The sequence below is a fragment of the Rhagoletis pomonella genome, unplaced genomic scaffold (genome assembly GCF_013731165.1).
Source record: "Rhagoletis pomonella isolate Grant_MI unplaced genomic scaffold, Rhpom_1.0 Rhpom_scaffold_00007, whole genome shotgun sequence".
Classification (NCBI taxonomy): Eukaryota; Metazoa; Arthropoda; class Insecta; order Diptera; family Tephritidae; genus Rhagoletis; species Rhagoletis pomonella.
This window is the reverse complement of record NW_023458561.1, coordinates 60,483,136-60,499,625: the sequence shown is the minus strand read 5'-3', so window position 1 is coordinate 60,499,625 and position 16,490 is coordinate 60,483,136. Positions and strand designations below refer to the sequence as shown.

Here is a 16,490-nt window from a genome sequence, read left to right as displayed (position 1 = left end):
TCTCTCTCTCTCTCTCTCTCTCTGCTGCAAAACAGGCGGCAACACTAATCAGGGCAACACCATACACGAATTGGGTACGAACAACATTAATAGCCAGCCGACAGACACTAAAGTGATCGAGCACACCACAGGCAACGAAGTACTCATCATGAATACGAGCGACGACGATCGAACGGCGAGCTTCTTTGCCCAGCCGGGCATCTTGGCAGGTGAGTGGGCGCTTAAATTTTGCAGCAGGCACTTAAAATGTGGACTTTAAAATACTCTTAATGTGCTCTTTCGCTTTTCTCTTCCAGCTGTCATCGGTGGCGCTGTCGTCGGTCTGCTGTGTGCCATTCTCGTCGTCATGTTCATCGTTTACCGCATGCGGAAAAAGGACGAAGGCTCCTATGCACTCGATGAACCCAAACGCTCGCCGGCGGTCAATTCCTATGCGAAAAACGCGAATAACCGTGAATTTTATGCCTGAGATAATTCCCAACGTTACTAGAGAGAGTGAAGGCGGCAGGCGATGGCAGAGAAGGAGATAAAGTGATGGCAGCAAACTCTTTGGGAAATAGAAAGCGCCGAAGCAGAAAGAAAGTGAAGAAAGAGAATATAAATAATGAAAATAAGCGAATAAGTAAATAGTGAATAGTGAAAAATTAAAAAAAAAAACAAAAACAAATAAAACAGAGAGCAGCAGCAAGAAGCAGTACGAAACTAAAGGATAACGAAAGTTTGAGAGTTTTTTAAGGATTTTGAAGTTTCTCGTTTCGTATGTATTTAGATCATGTGTACTGCAGCAGGGCTTAAAGTTTAAATTGAGTTACACACACACACACAACAACACAAAAAGCAAAATTATGTAGTTATGAAGAACTCAATTAAGTGGAGAGTTTTTTTGTCGGCTTACAAAAAAGTTGAAGGTTCGTTGAGAAAACAGATGAAATGAAAAATTCAACTATTTTCTAATTTGTAACAATTAAGTTATTTACAGTTAAGTAACGCAAACAATAACAACAACAAAAATGAAAAGCAAAAGCAAATGAAAACTAATGAAAATAAGAAAAAGAATTATTTGTATGTAAACAGTCACAGGCGATGAAAGTGCGTGGAAAAATATCAAATTTAGTTTAAATATTTTCTTTTTTTTTTAATATTGCAAAAATTATGAAAATATACAAATTGAAAGTAATTAATATGAGTATACATAGACTAAGCAAACATAATATGAAGAAAAAAATTGAAAAAACATAAATTAAATTGTACTAAGAAAGAAGTTAGACACATTTACAAAAAAACAACAAATGTGTGAAAAATATGCGTAAATGGTAAATGAACATAAACAAATACTTTATAAGGGCGGGACACTTTTCATAAATGTAGCGAAATTTAAATACAAAGCGAAAAATAATAATTCAAAAACAAACACACACACACACTACCTAAAACAAATACAACAACAGCAGCTCACACAGAAACACACATGCCGTGCTAGACATACACACACACACACACACCTATTTAATAATTTAAGTGAATATATATGTGAATGTGTGTGTTAAAGTCAACACTCGAAATCATAAGTAAATAATAAAAAAGTATAAATGTAAAATTTTAGTACTGAAAAAAATTAAAAAAATATATAAGTAAAATTATAAGTATTTATAGGAAAATAAAATAATAATATTGAATAAATTAATAATAAAATTTTAAAAAGTTAATATAAACATATAAAAAAAAGAATTATAAAATAAAATTATTTATATGTATATTGAAAAAAAAATACATTTAAAAAGTATTAAAATGAAAAAATAAAATAAATAATATAAAAACTAAAATGACGTATATTAAAATAAAAGCAAATAATAAAATATAATTAAATAATACGCAATGAAATAAAAAATAATAATAAAAAATAAGTAAAAGAAAATAAAATTTGAATAAATAAAACTTAAAATAAAAAAAGTTAAATAAATTAAATTATAAATGAAACTAATTAAAAAGTTAGACTAAAATAATTTCCATAAAGCAAAATAATATTATATTAAATATCATAAAATGGCATAAAATAAAATTAAGTAAAGTAAAATAAAAAGAAATAAAGTAAAATAAAAAATTAAATTGAATAAAGAATTAAAAAAATATGTATTTGACCACCTTGAAAATAAATTAATTTAAAAAAAAACAACAACTTAACCAACTAATTTTTTTTTTTTTTTTTGTAACGACAAACAGCAAATTGGATTTCTTCAACTTATGTAAAACAAAAAACTATCTACTGTTAACAGTATCAAAGTAAAAAGTCGCACATCGTAACTATAAAACAGAAAATTAAAAAATCCAGACTTTTTTTTATTAAACTTAAAAAACTAAATATAATAAAACGACAAATTTTTAATAAAATGAAAAAACCTTCCCAACTTCCATTTGGCATTAAATGACAAATATTGGAGTGACGAAGATGGGCATATAAAAATAAGTGTTCCATTGCTTAAAAAAATATATCATTAGGTTTGTTTGGACAAGTCATATTTTTAAAGGCACGCATTTTTTGGCATTCCCATGCTTAATGTAAATCAGGCATAAGGCACTGTGCGCCATAAAAAGTGTTCATAAGTTAGGAACAAAAATTAAAAAAAAAATATTTCATGCTTTGAGCCAACTTTTCAACCTAAAAATTCACTATCCATTTTTTCTAATTTTCAATACAAAAAATTGATTTTTTCAATATCGTAATTTACAAGCTGAAATGTACATATCGATGGTCCTCTGCAATAACACAATTCATATTTCAAAAAATAAAAACTTCTGTTAAGTGGCTCATGTCTCTATACTTACTAAAAATAAATAATAAGAATTTCTAAAGTTAGCAGGAAGGATGAGGACATTTTTTAATTTTGAATTGTGTCGTTATTGCTGAAGACCAGCTACATGTACCATTTTTTTGCTTCTCGTCAGTATCTACACCAAAAGTGTGTTATTTCACAAATCCTAGCTCACGAACACAATTTCAAGTCAATCACTCTGGCGCACAGTGTGTCACAATAAATAAAAAGTTTAATAAAAATTAAATAATTCCAACAAAATTTGTATAACCAGCAAAAAAATACAAGAAAATTAAATAATACTTATGAAAAGTGTATAATTTTTGTATGAGAAAATTATAATACTTTTCAAGCAGAAACTAATTAAGAACAAAACTGAAATACAAAAAATTAAGGTGAAGTAAAAAATCAAACAAATTGACTAAAATAAGTACATAAATTAAACTTAATTAAATAAAACAAAGTCTTGTTATAACAAAAGTATATAAAGTATAAAAAAAAATTAAAATAAGTTACAAAACCCCCATAAAAAAAATAGAATAACAAAAATGTATTATTAATAACACAGATGTCGTCTACTATTATATACTAGAATTGATACTAAAAATAAATATGTAGTTTTAATGTGCATATAACGATATGTAAGTGAAATTATTATTATTCAAGAAAATAATAATGAACGAACATTTTTTCTATAACTATTTACTCTTACAATTATGATTGCTATGTATAAACAAATAATTATGATTATCAAAAGTTTTCGATGTATAAGTAAGTTTTTTTCTATTAACTTTTATACAATATTATACTTTTTTACAGATAAATCTATATATACTTTAATTAATTTTTTATTTGTAACACATTTATAATTTGCTGAATACTAAGTAAAAAATAACTATTAGTTTGAATAAGTACAGTGTTGATGAAAGCAAAAAAGGAAAGCAGAAACCAAGAAGTGCAGCTAAGAAAAACGCAAAAGTTTTCTAATGATTTTTTTTTTTTTTTTATTTGAGGGCAAATAGAGCAACTAAAACAACTTAAACGGTATTCTTTCGGAAAAAATTGTTTAATTTGAAAGTATAATATAAAAGCCCGCTGTCGAAAAAAGTAAAAAAAAAAATAGATTACTGCCTAAACTAACACACTGTTGCCATGAGAGTAAAAAATCGCCATTTAAAAGTGAAAAAACCACCATGAAAAAAATCAATATTTCTTACAAAAATTTATTAGATAAATATTTTTTCTTCTTTCACACCTTTTTGTTATTTTTTATTATGGCTTGCGAACTCTTTAATTTGCCAACGCGACTAATAGCATTTTCATATTCGCAAGCATAAAATTTAATTGTCCTACACGCTTGTTGTGTTACTTATAACTGAACATATTTTAGCTTTTTTGTTACATTTTCAATAAAAAATATTGTAAAAAATATTAAGTGTCAATTGTAAATCAAACTACCGTATTTTACAAATAAAATCAAAATAGTTTACATTTTCTCTTCACATATATGCCTTTCTTTAGTTAATTAACTTGTAACTGTACTCAAATTAATAAACGAAAAATTTTATTTAATTAATAATTTTATTTATTTTTTATTAATTCGTAAAACCGTAGTGCCCGAATATTAATGTTAGTACATAATACGATTTATATTTTTCGTGTTTTTCTTTCAAGTACCTACATGCATTTAATTAAACAGCGTAGAGACATACATTGTTTAACTTTGCAGCTTATTCAAAAAAATTTTAGTTAATTAAGTTTTTTTTTTTGCCATCGAATCGATTTAAAAGTTTGGATTTAGTATTTGATTTTGCATTAAAACGCCTAAGTTGAATTACCACACCGAGCACCGTTTAACGAGCAACGGCAACGCCTAAAATTAGGCTTTCGAAGTTAACTTTAATATTTTCCGAATACCCAAAGCATTAGACACAAAGCAGTAAGAATAATGAAAGGGTGATTTCAGTAAAGCGAATTTCAAAATTTCGTCACTCCACACTCGGTGTGGGAGAAGTGTATACTTATAGGCTGAAGAAAAAAGTATTTATCAGAAATCGCTACGCTAAATTTCAATTGCCAAAAATCTCTTAATGAACAACAAATATTCGTAAAAATATGCAACACTAAAGCCCAACAGGTGCAATATTAAATCTGAGGATGTTGCATATTTTTGGGCATAATTGCTATACATTTGGAGGCTTTTCAATGAGCCGGAGTATATTCAGGAAAATAAAAGCATGGACATATACAGCGAGCCCTAAAAGTATGCAATTTATTTTCGAATGCATTATAACTATTTAAAATATAAAAAATCAATCACTGGAATGACAAAAGCAATTTTATAGCTCAAAAGTGGTAATGACTTATTTTGCAAAATAAATGATTAATTTCACTAAAATATATTTTTAATTTAAAAAACGTATGTATATTTTTTCCACTTAAACAAAATTTTTTTTTTGTGTTTGTAATTCTTGTTTTGTTTTTTTTTTTTTTTTTTTTCTTAAGACCTACATAATACATAAACATATAGTTGCCTTTATTTTGCAATAAATTTCTATATGCATATACACCTCTAGTTTTTATTTAGTTTAACCAGCAAATAATCAAAATATTCATCATAAAATTAGCCTAATTAAAATTAAGTGTCTCCGCTCCTTGCTTACTTAATAAAACAAAAAAAAAATATAAATTTCTGTATGCACCGTGCAATTTAAAAATGAATTAAATTATTAAAAAAAAAAAACCTTAAAACAAAAAGTTACTGCCGCTAAATTGCATACTTTTGCGCAACTATGAACGCCGAAACTTTTTTAAAGAAATAATAAAAAAACGCATTTTCTAAAGAAAAAGAAATCATTTACGCTAGAAGAAAAAGAGCGAAACTACATACTACAGTAGCGTTAATATTTTTTAAGTGCTACAATTTCTAAATATTTAACAAAAAAAAAACAACACATAAATACATACATATCGGTATGCCAGATTAGGTGTTTACAAGCACATACATACATACACTTAAATGCAAGCAATAATTTGTGTACTAAGTAGTGCAAGTAAAAACAACATTCAGCAATATTTTATGCTTTTCTACACAGCAAAAAATGCATAGGCTTGCTTCAGTTTTTTTTTTTTTTTTTTTTTTTTTTTTTTCATTCAAAGGAAAGAAAAACATCATTAAAAAATAAATAAACTAAAAATGCCATAAGACACAAGCAACTCAAGAAAACTTGTCAACAAACGAAACCACACTTCTCGAAACACACAACATTCAAACACTTGAGAACACTGCATACACTGTAAAAAATTCATTTAAGAACTGTGTTTGAGGTGTCTATTGGGGAATAACAAAAAAATGGAATATTATTTTATAGTAATAATAAAAATAACAACAAGAATGTAATAACTAAAAAGAGAACTTACATAAAATTAAAATTTAAAATAAAGCATAACAAATAACAATTAGAAAAGTGTCCTCTACTACGCATACACAGCCGTAAATTTGCATACATATTCACTTCATACATATGTACACACAAACATGCATAAATCCATACATGCTTGTCAAATATGTATGCATCACTGTAAATTACTTATGTAACACAAATCGTCTGAAAAATGAAATCAATTTCCACCACAAGCGTGTGATTTTGCGCTAAAACTGTTTTTTAAACTTTTTTTTTCAACCCTCGAAATTTTTTAACAAGCTGCTCTTCTTGCAAATAAAAAACAAAAACAAATTTAAGCTTACTTATTTACAACTCTGAAAAATAAAAACTATAATTGTATGTATAAAAATGTGTTGCAAAACACCATAAATGTTTTTTTTCAAAACTTTGTCTTTCCAATTTATAGTTTAATATTATGTAATTAATTTTCTTTGACTTTTCGATTTTTTCTTTCGGTAGTACGCCTACACACATATTTAGTACATACACTCGTAACTATGAATAATTTTTTTTTTTGTGTTTTTTTTTTCTTTGTATAAGCGCTTTAGTTTCATAGTTTATAATGCTAAATGTACTGAAAAATTGGTTTTTCATTTGCTACAATGCAATAAGAATAATAATAACAACAGTGAAAATTATTATAAACGTGACAAAGTAAGACGCAAAGAAGAATAATTTAATTAATAAAATGGAAAACTGTAACAAAAAATTTCTTGGTTTTATTAATCTTTTTTATAGATTAGGTCAGGTGGAAAAAAACAGTAGCTTCGTTTTTTTTTTGTAAACGAGCGGCAAGATTTCCTTTTAGGTACTTAAGCGACCCTATTCGTATCTGGCAAGAATCTTGCTCACAATAGAACAGTTGTTTTCACTACGCATCGGGTTTCGTTTTTTTAACCGACCTGGCTAAACTCGGAGTCGAGCCGAGTTTTCGTTGTTGCTCTGCATGAATTTCGTTTCTTTACCAAGTATTATTTTGAATGCTAAAAAGCCGGCAATGAATTTTATGGCAGTAGCTTTTTTTCTACTAAAACGGTGTTCACATGGGGCAATTTTAGAGGCGATTAGTTGAATCCAAATTTGGCTCCCCCCAACTCCATTAGAAGCGATTAGTTGAAAGGTCGTTCACACCAGGCGGTTGTTGTTTTCAACTAAAAGTTGCCTGTAAAATCGTCTCATGGAAACACCGTATAAGCGATAGAGTTGGTGAGTTAGTTTAGGTAGATTGTTAAATTAGCAAGCTTTGTCATACAGAAAGAGCCGGCTACACTCTGAAATATCGTGTAGCAATGGTTTGCCGAGTGACTTTAGCCCCATCTTTTCGAGGGCTCGGCACTTGCTCAGAAAGTGTTCGGCTGTCCCTTTTGAACCCGGTTCCTCGTACCTACGTCAGAACCAATTGAAGGGTATGCCGGTCCTTTCGGCCTGTACCTCAACGGGCCAGTGCCATTTTTGAACTGCCGGCAGGTTAGTAGGTATCTGCTTTGCTCATTCCTAAAAAAAAGTGCTGGTTTCTAATGGGCCGTTCGACATCCAGAATTGCTTTTAATCTCCCAGATCGTGACACCCATGTGCATCGCGAGGGCCGCTGTCAGCGTGGAGCTGCACCCCGCTACTTCATTCGATTGATGGCTATCGACCAGATGAGATATAGTAGCTCGGAACTGGTCGGGGTCTAGTCTTTTATGTAGCGCAGCGACGTGCAAATTTCGAGCAAAGATAACGAAGAATAGTCTTCAAACCAAAGGTTAAGATGCTATGCGCAAATTATTTAGTTTAGAAGCCATGTTTGTATAAAAAAGGATTCATTCCAATGAAGCTCTATTCTTGAAATTATTCTTTCTTTTATTTTTTTGTTAACCACTAATAAAATTTTGTTGTTTTATTTAAAAATAAAATCTAATATTTATTTAAAAATAAAATCTAATATTTATTTACATCATTTACAAAAGTGTACAAAAATGGGCTCCAGAGGTTTTCACAATAGACTTTCGCCCAACAATCAGCATCAAACCCCACTCATCCGTCCTTACAAATTCGACTTCATAAATGGTTTCAAGTGCTGTTCATATGACGCCGGCACAGCTTTCTGATTCAGGGGACTCTTCTTGGCCGCTTTAAAAATGCGCTCATAGACATTGCCATCATAGCAACCCAAAACGGAGCTCAGTACCTTGTCATGGAAATCGAAACCATCACAAATGGTGACTGCATTGGGGCGCAGCCTAGCAAGCACTGCTTCAAGCCGCGTTTGCAGTGAAGTTAAATGGTCGTCGGTTAGGTGGATAAACTTGCAGGAATGGAGAAAATTAAAAAAATTCTATCAAAATTGTAAAGGAAACTTACCCTCAAAACGTCGGCCATATGTCGTTGAACAGTATGTACCAGATATAGTTCAAGCAGATCTTCGAGCACCTTATTCAGTGATGCTGAACGTTTAGCTGCCTTCGGGCCAGTAACCTCTTCGAAGAAGTTGTTGGTAACAAAGGCACGACCGTGGAGCTAACGAAAGAAAATTGAGGTGAATACATTTTTAAACATAAAAAAGGTGATTTGAAGGTAAGTTAGCGAGTTAGACACGGAAAGCGGCGCTCAATATTGCCTATATTACGCCTATAATTATGCAACAGTTATGAACCCAAACTGTTTTCCTTGGCTTCTTAGGGTGTGTATACACTTTTTAAACGGCTTATGAAATGCTTTATTGAAGACGTTAATTGTTATAGGTCTCACAAAAGTCACTCCAAAACTTCTGTACCCTTCACTTACCTCAGCGGCCTGCGTCAGCTCTATACCAGTTGCATTTACTGCCTCTGGCTGCGGCATACCACGCTTCAATCGTTCATTATAGCTCTTAAAGGCGATGCGTGTTTTACTGAAAATTCCAAAAATATTGTTTAAAATATTTCTTTATAAAACAAACATAAACTCACTTGGTAGCCGTGTATTGCAGAGCCTGCACCAAACACTTCCAATCGTCACTCCATCGAGGAAACTTACTCCAGTTAGCGCACTCGCTCAAATACGTCATTGTAGGCATTAGCTGCTTGCCAGCCAATACTTCCGCCCAGGTTTTCAATAAAATTCTACCAACCTGCAAGTACAATACAGAATTCTCGCCCTCATAGGTACAAGCGGCCGTAGCCGATGTGAAAAGGTTACCCAAATTGGCTGAAGCTAAATAACCATGGCCGCCACATGCCAGACGCAAACGTTCAATGCCAAATGCTGAATCATATGTGCAGGATGCTTTTAGCGTACAGGCCAGCGCATGCAGCTCCGGCAAGCGCGAGTAGTCGCCACGATTGACATCCTTCGACGTTTGCTCGAATAATTTGTACAGCTTGCCACCAGCGAGACGATACGCAATAGCCGTAGCAATCTCCGGCACAACTTTCATTTGTTGGGTGAGATGGTCCAACACCTGTGGCTCCGGACCACTAAAAAACCACTGGTTATTAAAGAAACATCAAGCAACGGATGTGTGAACCTACTACTCACTCTGGATTTATGGGACTCTGACGCCTTACAGCCGAATAACGCGTCGTTATGGTCGCTGCTGCCGCATGTAATATGCTATTGCCCAGCACCACCATGCAACGTACGTAAACCATCGGAAAGTAGGCTAGCTGCGACACAGGACTCTTCACAAAGGTTCCATCCGGCAACACCTTAGCATTCTTCATCAGCATATTCGTGCGTGGAATGCGTACATTCTTTAAGCCCAAGTAACCATTATTTACGCCCTGCATGCCAATCTTTTTACCAATATCACCAATGTCGATGCCCGGCAGCGGCGCATGCGTTTGCTCATCACGCACCTGCAACACAAACAATTGCACGCCCAACGGCTCATTGTCGATATACAGCTGTGCGACCACAATACAATAGTTGACCGATTGACCCACTGTAGGCGTAAGATATTTGCATAGAGATTCTAGTTACAGATTCAATGTTTCAGTAGGTCTCACTCACATCCACCAGGCCACCACTTGTACGATGTCAAAGTGGGCGTATTCAGCACAAATTCATCAGTTTTGCGATCATAGTCGGCCCGTGTTTCCAGTCCTCGTAAGTAGGTTCCATGTCCAAGTTCCGTTTGCGCATAAGTGCCAAGGATTTCACAGTTGTCTGCTCGCCGCCCGAATTTTTTTCATATTGTTCTGGTGTGCCTTGACCTCTGAATGCTCGTGTGAACATTAGGCCATGTACAGCCATTGGAGTGCCGGCGGGTATGAGAGCCATGCCAACAGGACCACTCATGAAGGTACTAAAAATAACAAATAAGAAATGATGAGAGATTTGCCTAAAGTGTAGTATTTAAATTGAGATGTATGTAAGAACATTTATCTTCTAGGATTATTCAACTGAATATTCTACAAAATGTATTACAATTGCCTACGCCAGGTAAGGCTCTTACGAACGGCACAAAGCCTTGTAAGAAAAGTCGGAGAACGCAGGTTGTTGCCTACGCTGATGACTAGGCGTTTCTAATTTCCGGAATGTTCTTGCAAACAATTAGTGAGCTGATTTAATAGATACTGGGCTATCTTTCCTACTGGACCAAGCCAAATAGGTTAGGAGCTTACCCTTCTAAAACCGAACTTTTCTTGTTTACAAAGAAAACACAAATTCCTGCATTCCTCTTACCAAAGCTGACTCCAAGCTTAAGTGGAGGAGCAAAGTAGAAGAAAGAGCATATGAGGGCCTTGTAGCGTACTATACCTGCAAGAGGGCTTTGGTGAAAAATCAGGGTCATACGACCTATGGAGCGACTTGAATGTGTAAACTGATTACTGTCAAAATAAGTGATTACTTCACGTCATCTTATAATTTAAGTCTAAAGATTCCGATCCATTTTCCCACTAGATAAGATAAGGAAGGCAGCACACTCTCGGTAATCGATTGTTTTCTATCTACACCGATCGTTCAAGAATCGAATAAGAATTTAGATTCGAAGATAGTAAAGTCGAACGTATTTCGGAGATGTCGTGCATCGCTGGCTTCACATAGTCGCGTCAACACCTTTCTCTGCTAGGTTCCTAGACATTTCAAAGGTAATATAATTGTGGATTAGGTGGCTAGAAACGGCTCGGCGGTGCAACTTAGCGAAGAAGATAACTGCCTACTACCAACGCCGTAACCATTGACCTAGGGATAAATGATGACGACTGTGAGATTCCAAGATCGTTATGGCCGGAAGTCAATAAGAGTCGTACTGACGAATGATTAATGTTAAGCAAGCCTGCAGTAAGGGCTCTTATCGGCGCCACAGAAGTTGTCGGAATGAGGAAAAAGAGGAATCGATTCACCACTTTCTATGTCAGTGCCCGGATAAAGAGTATCAAGCTTTTTCAATAGTTTGGGGGATATAACGGAAGTGAAAACATCGGAGCTCCACAGCTTCGTCCGGGATAGTGAGTGGTTTAATAGACACTAAACTGTCAATATGGAATAACTTCGTTTGGAAGGGTTCGCCTCCTTCTGGCACTCATAGAGGGCATTCTCAGTGGGCAAATATGGCTGCGAGAGGAAGCTCGAGTCATTTGTACGCGCCTTCTTAACCTAACCTAACCTTCCTACTTTACGCATTTACTCATGTAAAAATCCGCCAATGTAAACATCCCATAAATATTCTTTTAGAGTTTGACTAGTTTTTTCAATTGCTATGGACCAAGGTACAGGTTGACCAATTCGACCATCTCAAAGCACTTTATATAACGTGACTAGCGACAATCTCAAAGGAAGACATATATACCGTGGTTTTTTCAAAAGTTTGTAAAAGCTTTACTAGAAGACTGGACCTTGTTATTCTGAGATCGCCCTGGTAAGGGAAGTCTAAAGGCTAGTTCTTCACGTAAAACCGCGCACAATTCCGTAGTAGGCTTATCACCAGTGAACAGCGATCGTTGAGATTACTGCGGGTAGACAGAAGTCCGCCTTAATGACCTTTTGTAAGGCCAAGTTCTTTTCCAAAGAGGGAGACATTATGGGTAAGGTTATGAATTAAGATGTCAAAACGGAAATTCGCAACTCATTAAGCGCCAATGAGGGCAGACGAAACCCCGTAACAGTACCGTGTTGGGCCTTAAGACAGCGACCATGGGATGAGCTCTATGTATTATCTCGCGAATTTCGAATTTTTTCTATCTTCTTCTAATGATATAATTTTAGTAATGTAAGCTATTTTTTGACTTACGGATATATTTCATTACCGCCTGGATGTAAGCGCTCTTGCAACGCTCTCAATTTCTTCGCTGCATCTACAGAATGTTTAACAGCACGATTGTAGACATCTTCATAGGATAAGTAATCCAAATCTAAAGGATCGTCAAGGTCTTGGTAGAGCTCTTCCTCTGTAAGTACGTATAGATGATTAAAGGTAAATGAAAGTAAAATTTTGAAATATTCCATATTTAAATAATAAAAGTTCTTAGTGTTAAAAATAGTTACCAAAATATTTGTGAATAAAAGTGCCAATACCAGCGCTTTACTTTTTTTGGGCTTTGAATTTATCTTAGTCGGTTCAAGAAGCTTAAGCTTTTAATTTTTGGAAACTCAATTCGCGAAAAAGTACATAGCTAAGAGTTAATTCAATTTGATATTATGCCAGATTTCTACTGGATATTAAATACAAATTTTTACCTCAAAATTAGGCATTAAACAACAGTCTGTTTTCATAAGGCATTTTGTAAATGGCCATTTATGTTTTTATGCCGAATTTCCGCTAGGCATTGAGATGACGAAAATTGTGTGCCATTTAAAAAATGCCATGTGAAAACGAATTTAGTTACAATTTTTATTAACGTAACATTTTTTCAATAAAATTTTTTAATCTCTTTTCTCTATCGCTTAAGTAGTTACTCACTCTTATGGCAAGTTGAATTGCGTAAAGTGTAATTTTAATTACAATTTTTTGTTTTTGTTTATTATTTATTTTCATACTAAATATTTACAAACTATTCTGTTCTAATTTCAAAATCTACCCCCAACAATTCTATTTTTAACGGCCGTCCACTTTTCTGCAATGCAAAACTGAAAGCAATGACCAGCTTAAGTTTTGATTCAATCCGCTCAAGGTACAAGAAGAGAATACATTATATTCCCACGTTTTTGCACATGCGCAATGTGCACACTTACATACATATGTACATGCATAAGTCAAATGTCAAGCAAGCCTGTTTTTAATTATCTGGCGAATTAAAATTACACAGCCGGGTGTGTTGATCGGCATTCGAATAGCAATTTTCTGAATGAATTTTTGTTTTTCGAAATTAAAATTTTATTCACATACATACATACATACCAGCAAGAAATTAAATTGATCGATGTTTTTGGCAATTAAAAAATAATAATTGCCAAATTTCGAATAAATTTATTTTTATTTTTGCCGAACGTATGGGTGGTCCTATTACATTTTTCGTCATATCTTCGACATTTACTGTCGGATCTTAAAGTCCCGAGGAGGTAATATTTTTTTGTTTCAAAGTCCATTGATTACAAGTACCCGTTCTAGCTCTTACCCACGAGATCTCAGATCTTATCATCTTAACGTACCACCCTAATATCAGCAAAATTGCAGCTCACCAAAAATCATTAAACTTTTGCTATGAAGGTATTTCGATTATTCCAGTAGAACTATTTAAAACAAGAAAAGAAGTCGAAGTTCGGTCTAAGCCGAACCTTATATGTATATCTGGCACATGTCGTTTGAATGTCGTTTTGCATCTTTCTGTAAACCGTCTGTACATGATAAGCAAGGGTATTTCGTCCCGACAACATGACCAGTTTGAAAATTTTCAACTTATTGCTTTGTTGTATCAAAGGCGCGAACTGTATCGAGTTTGGTAGATATTCGGCGTCAAAAAATAGCCCTCATTAGTCCAACTTCGGTTTCGCTGACCGCCATTAGTTTTGCGAGGAACACCTTACCTCAAAAATAAGTCAGCGAATTTTTCGTTGTCCACTTCGACAACCATAATAGGGCCGATTGGTAAATCAGTCACCGAGATACACATATACAGTTATAATACCTTGTGCACAAGTGGCTCGTAAAGTTTTAAAGGGCGATCACTAGGTTTGACCAAAAAAAAATTCGAAATTGTCTTTTGCCACTGGAGTATGTATTGACATTTGGATCCGCAAATGTATTATCCTATAAAATTTTCTAAGTACTAAGCCGCCAAGGTGTTAATGATTTATGTGTTAATGATAAGACACAAACGTTCGATTGTGTCAGAGGAGTTAGTTTAATCAAAATGTGGTTACAATGTTGCAACGATTACTTGCAATAATTTAGTAAAGGGCAATAAAGCACTTTTCTTACTAATGACGTTTTCTTTTCAACAAAAAATGTTGCCTCCTCATTGCGCTCTTCTTTGTATTGGTGCGCCGAGGACAATGGAAGGTAACACTTTTCGGTAGAAAAGAAAACGCCATAAGTAGTTGAAGGTTGCCTTTTCGCTCTTAAGCCTCATATGTCAGCAACGAGCTTAAATTATACACTTCTATGAATTTTCATTTTTAGAGCGATTGCGCATTATCTTTTCGAAGTGGGATTTGTCTTCATAAAGGCCATGATTACTCTTCAATCATACCATTTCGGTTATTGCAAAACAAGAAAAATACTTTGTTTTTGAAGTTATGCACCTCCATAAATATTTCTAAGTAGATTAATTGCTCCTCCTCTTTTCGAAGTCGGATTCCTCTTCAAAAGAATCATGAGTGCTCTTTATTCACACCATTTCTGGTTTTAGTAGATGATGAGAGAGGACTTTGTCTTCGAATAAAAATTCTGTTTCATATCGACTGCTGAGTGGAAGATCGACCTAACTCGGCAGCCAGTTCGAAAAGACCCTATCTCAAAAAACTTTTTAAGAACGCCCTGTTTCAAAATTCGTTTCAAAAATGCCCTATCTCAGTACATTTTCAATACATTTTGAAGTGACATAGGGCGTCCTTCAACCAAATTTTGAGATAGGGTGTTTTTAAATTAAATTCTGAAGTAGGGCGTTCTTGAAAAGTTTTTTGAAATAGGGCGTTTTCGAACTGGCTACCAAGATAGGTTGATCTTCCACTCAGCAGTCGGTATAATATTTCACTCATCATTGTTTACATATCGCACACCGTCTTCAAAAGAGTCACAACTCAAAATAATACGTTCGTCAGAAAATGCGAAAAACTATTCTGTAGTACATGCCAATCGTATGGGCAAGGGCGACTTTACCTTAGGTTTTTTAACAAATTATAACAAAAATTTGCTCTAGCTTTTGTTGAAAGGTAAGTAAATAAAAGCTCTGTGTACATTTTTAGAGCATAATTTCAAAAAAGCATATGTATGTATGTATGCCTACTGCCCACTGGGAAAATAGGTAAGCACCTTACGAGGTAAGCCATGTTTTCTTTCAGTTTTTAGTACCAAAATTGTCATCATGGCCAATGTCATCTACTAGTAAAGCACAAAATGAACACCTCCAACGACACATTACGTTGTCAGTTGCAAAGTAACGTGCAGCCGAAGTTATCTCCAAGCGCCGAACTACTCCGAGCGACTTCTCTGCATTACACGTAACTTACTTTGTAAAGCGGCTCAGGAGTATGTCTGATACCAAATGTACATTCTAAATTCCTAATTACATAAGGCGGCCATGCCTTTGTAAAAGTAAGGGACGTTCGGCAGGGAAATGGCAATGACTGCCAGGTGAAGAGTAAGTTGCTAATAAGGTATTATTACGTGCTCCTAATTCCCACTGGGTGGGTCCCTATATACATATGTATGTATTATCATGTAATTTTACATATATGTATTACAGATTATTTTAAAGCTCTTCTACAGCTTTTTTTAATTCACCATTACTCACCGACTAATCGCTTCATTTGCACTAGATTTGCATCGCCATAAATCCAGGCGGCGAATTCATCCACATCGAATGTGGCATTCTTTCGTTCTTTCACCAAATCGGGATTAATGTGTTTTGCTATGGACATTTTTTCTTTTGTTTTTTTAATAGCTCGTTTGATTGCAAAATTTCTTTTTCTGTTTACTCAAAGCGCTAAGCACACCGCGATTTCACGACTCTCAACCGCCTATGTCGCACAACAGCACTTGACTAGAGCTTGTTTTCATAGCGCAGATCATTGGTGGAGCTACTAGCCATAGACTTGGAAGATACCCCAACAAAGCATTGACCCAGTGAATGGTATACTCTTCGGTTGCTTGGAGCTCTGCGCTACA

The 16,490-nt window shown here is 34.2% G+C and overlaps 1 protein-coding gene and 1 pseudogene across 1 annotated transcript in view; one reads left to right on the top strand and one right to left on the bottom strand.

Moving 5' to 3' along the window:
* The window catches only part of LOC118743930 (syndecan-like), a 132,106-nt gene extending 130,524 nt beyond the window's left edge, over positions 1-1,582 (top strand). Inside the window, exons 5-6 of the mRNA XM_036476690.1 lie at positions 36-209; positions 297-1,582. Of these exons, the coding sequence (XP_036332583.1) occupies positions 36-209; positions 297-469 (347 nt within the window). The 3' untranslated portion in view covers positions 470-1,582. The remainder of the gene's footprint in view (positions 1-35; positions 210-296) is intronic.
* A 6,579-nt stretch (positions 1,583-8,161) lies between these two features.
* Positions 8,162-16,406, bottom strand: LOC118743227 (annotated as a pseudogene).
* Between the last annotated feature and the right edge of the window lie 84 nt (positions 16,407-16,490).